This window comes from Brassica napus, chromosome C2 (assembly GCF_020379485.1).
Source record: "Brassica napus cultivar Da-Ae chromosome C2, Da-Ae, whole genome shotgun sequence".
NCBI classification, from domain to species: domain Eukaryota; kingdom Viridiplantae; phylum Streptophyta; class Magnoliopsida; order Brassicales; family Brassicaceae; genus Brassica; species Brassica napus.
In genome coordinates this window covers 34,519,032-34,522,686 of record NC_063445.1, presented here as the reverse complement: position 1 = coordinate 34,522,686, position 3,655 = coordinate 34,519,032, and the positions used below count along the sequence as shown (strand labels likewise).

Below are 3,655 nucleotides of genomic sequence, written 5' to 3'. Positions count from 1 at the left end.
TTACGAAATAGTTTAATTTGGGAAAGAAATTCTTGCAAACAAGGAAAACATAATCAAAAATCGAATTCATCAAAAGAAATCTCAACAAAGAAACCTGAAACCTTACATAATCAAACGTTAAAAGATCGACCAACTAAAAGAACCTAACAAAAATAAAAACAAACAAGAACCTGAAACATCTATTGAATTGTTGATCCACACACATCGGAAAAGCGTCTTCATCATCGCCTGCTTCACCTTGCTGTCATACTTCGTGTACATCTTCTTTAATCACTCCATGTTAGCTTGATTTATATATATATATATATATATGTAAAATATATTAGTAAATAGCTACATATATATATATAAATAGCAACATATGGTCGATTAAAGTGTGAATTATATATATTGATAAGTTGCAATCTAATCAATACGGTGGCCGACCCGTAGGCCAATACGGCTGATCATTTTGCTGCTGCGGCGGCAACTGAACCGAACCAAGAAGATTCGGTGGCAGCCCTTGAGCCGCTGCCATGGCTTGTTGCTGCCCCATCATCGGTGGCGATCCCATTCCACCACCTCCTCCTCCTCCACCGCCTGGTGTTTGCATTTCATCTTCCTCCAACGGCAACCTCTGGTAAGCGGCATTGCTAAAAGACGCTGCCATAACCACAACAGGACCTGAACACAACAAGGGTCCCACCACACTACCTCCAACCACTTGACCTTGTCCCCCGGCTAAGTAAACGCTTAGTCCGGTGGCTGCAGGCGGGGCAGGAGGCGGCAAGAAAGATCCAGAGAGAGAAAGGATTTCGAACCGGCCGTGGAGGCTAATCACCGAGCCAGGAGGCGATCCCGACTGACGTATAGTGACGTTAGTGACGCTTCCTGTGCCGCTCATAACGCAAACGCCTCTTTGGTGGCGTCTTGCGAACGTAGCCATACAGTCAACTATGTCACATCCGTCTCCGATCTCCATGACGTGAGTTCGAAGGGCGTTTACGCTGTCTCGTGTTATGATTATTGGAGCTTTAGGTTTGTTCTTGGATCCTGCTGGTCTTCCTCTTGGCCTTCTTGTCATCTGTTCTCCCCTTCCTCCTCCGCCACTTGCTCCTTCTCCTCCGAGTAAACTCATCTCTTTACCTTTGCTACCGCTGTTGTTATTAGCGATGTTTTCCATATTATCGCTTGTCTCTTCGCTATCCATCTTGTTGATGGTTCGATTCATTGACCCTCCTTGTTGCTCGTGATCATGTTGATCTGGGTTTCTTTGTTGCTGATTTTTATGGAGAAAGAACTGTTGTTGTTGTGGGTGATGATGATGTTGTTGTTGAAGATGTAATTGGAAGTCTCTAGCGTGGAAAGGAGAAGGAAGTGAGCTTTGGGATCCATGAGATTGAGCTGGATCCATTCTTGAAGACTGATCGGTGAGGGAGAGATAGTAATCGATTATAAAGATTTTGACCCAGGAGACTCCAGATGTTGAAGGGGGACAATAATAAACAATTTTTCACAACAAATATCAAGCTGGAATTTTCTTCTGCGTCTTATTCTTTCTTTGATTGATTTGGTAAGGTTCTCTCTCTTTATGTTCTATTTTTCTTTTGATTTTGAGTTGTACTTTGGACGAAGTAAAAAGGTGGTTTGGTGGGTTTTTATTTCTCCCTCTTTTTTCTTTTTTTCTGTTTTCCTTTTGACTTTTTAGTTTATGTGAGATTTGTTGGGGTTTTGAGGAGTTTGTGGGGGTGGTGTGCTTAATTTTGGTTTGGTTGGTGATTGGTAAATTAGGGTTAGGTCCCGTTAGGAGGAGAGAGAGAGAGAAGAGAGATGTAGCTTTTTTTGTCCCTTGTACTTATGACAATGACATCATTCTCATGTTCAAGGCGGTGCTTTGGTCCCCCACCTCTACGCCATCCTCTCTTTTTTTCTATAACGTTTACAACTAATCGCTCTCGGTTGATATTATTTTCAAGTCATTTTCGATTAGTTGATTTTACCTTTAGGTAGGGTTGGTTGCTTTTTTCAAAGATTTTGTTGTGAGTAACTCGACAGATACCATGTGTGTTTTACTATGTTTTATTGTAGTTGCGCATATATTAAACTTCTTCTCTTTTTCAATATAGCATTTATAATAGTTATTCTACATCAAACATTAGTAATCCTAAGATTCCGAAGAAGAATTCAATTTTTGCATAGTATACATGTTATCTTCAAATTCTTGTTGTATCAGACTTGGAAACTTATATAAAATCGCAAATAGAATGTAATTAATTCATAAAATTAATGAAAATAAACCATTGAGACAATGGTATTATTCTTAATTGTTTCTCTCGTTTCAACGTTTTAGAAGTTCATCTCTGATTCAATCGTGAACTCTCAACAATCTTGTATACGTATGTTTGTGTCAGTATTACTATCATGCGAATATAGGTGGTTCTCTGTCTAACTTCTAGGGCGATGCAGGGTATGGCCTTCTCTAGTTACTAGATACTGGGATATATGGCTAAATTGTCTAACTAATACCATAGAATTCTAGGCATGACCAATAAGGAGATAAATGTTATTGTATAATACTATATATATATATATAGATGATGTATTGTGTGGATATGACATTGTAGAGTGAAGCAAGTGATAAGAAGACGCGAAGAAGACGCTGACAAATCTCAAACCCAAAGGGAGAGAGAGAGAGAGAGAGAGAGAGAGAGAGAGAGAGAGAGAGAGAGAGAGAGAGAGAGAGAGAGAGAGAGAGAGAGAGAGAGAGAGAGAGAGAGAGAGAGAGAGAGAGAGAGAGAGAGAGAGAGAGAGAGAGAGAGAGAGAGAGAGTATTGTGAATTGAATGTTTTAACCGGGACCCGAAAATTGGTACCGGAACCAACCAAAAAATACCAGACCCTGAACCAAACCGAAAATTTATAAGTAACTTTTGGGTTTAAATTTCTTTTACCCGAAAGAACCGGAGCCGAAAGGAACCGACCCGAATAGACCCGGACCCGAAAAGACCCGATCCAATAAGAACCGATTTGTACCCGACTTAAAAACATGTATATCTAAAACTATGATTTTTTTGTGTTCTATTTATATATATTATTTTATGATTTAGTTGAAATATCTTTTGTTAACAACATTTGTTATTATTTTGTAACATTTTTTAAGTAATATGAAGCTTTAAAATGAAAAATTTAGAGTTTTAAAATGTTTTATTTTAATTATTAATAGTTTTATTTAAATTATTTTGTAAAATTTTAGATATATATGACAAATATCGACTAAATTTGATGGCGTTGGGTATGTCATCTCCTTTTCAGATCCTAAATACCCGAACCCGATCTGGACCCGATATGGATCCGAAAAATTATGGGTATTTTATGGGTATTTTAATAATAGACCCGAACCGATCCAGATCCGAGAAAAACCGACCCGAACCCGACCCAAAAATTTCTAAGTACCTATTGGATCTAAATATTTAGAACCCGAAAAACCCGGATCCGAAAGAAACCGGTCCGAATCCGATCCGAACGCCCAGGCCTAGTGCAAACAGAGCGAGGGAGAGAGAAGGAAGAGGCAAGGGCATGCATGACTCTTGTGGACGCAAACCCATGTCTTAAAAGATGCTCTTTGTCGGCTCTCATGCTCGTCCGTTGTCCACGTGCCTTTCTCCCTCTTGTTTTGC

The 3,655-nt window shown here is 39.4% G+C and overlaps 1 protein-coding gene across 1 annotated transcript; it reads right to left on the bottom strand.

Annotated features, from left to right (window-relative positions):
• LOC106450136 (AT-hook motif nuclear-localized protein 26) lies at positions 1 to 2,041 on the bottom strand. The gene has a single exon (XM_013891789.3). The coding sequence runs from the start codon at positions 1,391 to 1,393 to the stop codon at positions 410 to 412; it is 984 nt and encodes a 327-aa protein (XP_013747243.1). The 5' UTR covers positions 1,394 to 2,041; the 3' UTR covers positions 1 to 409.
• Between the last annotated feature and the right edge of the window lie 1,614 nt (positions 2,042 to 3,655).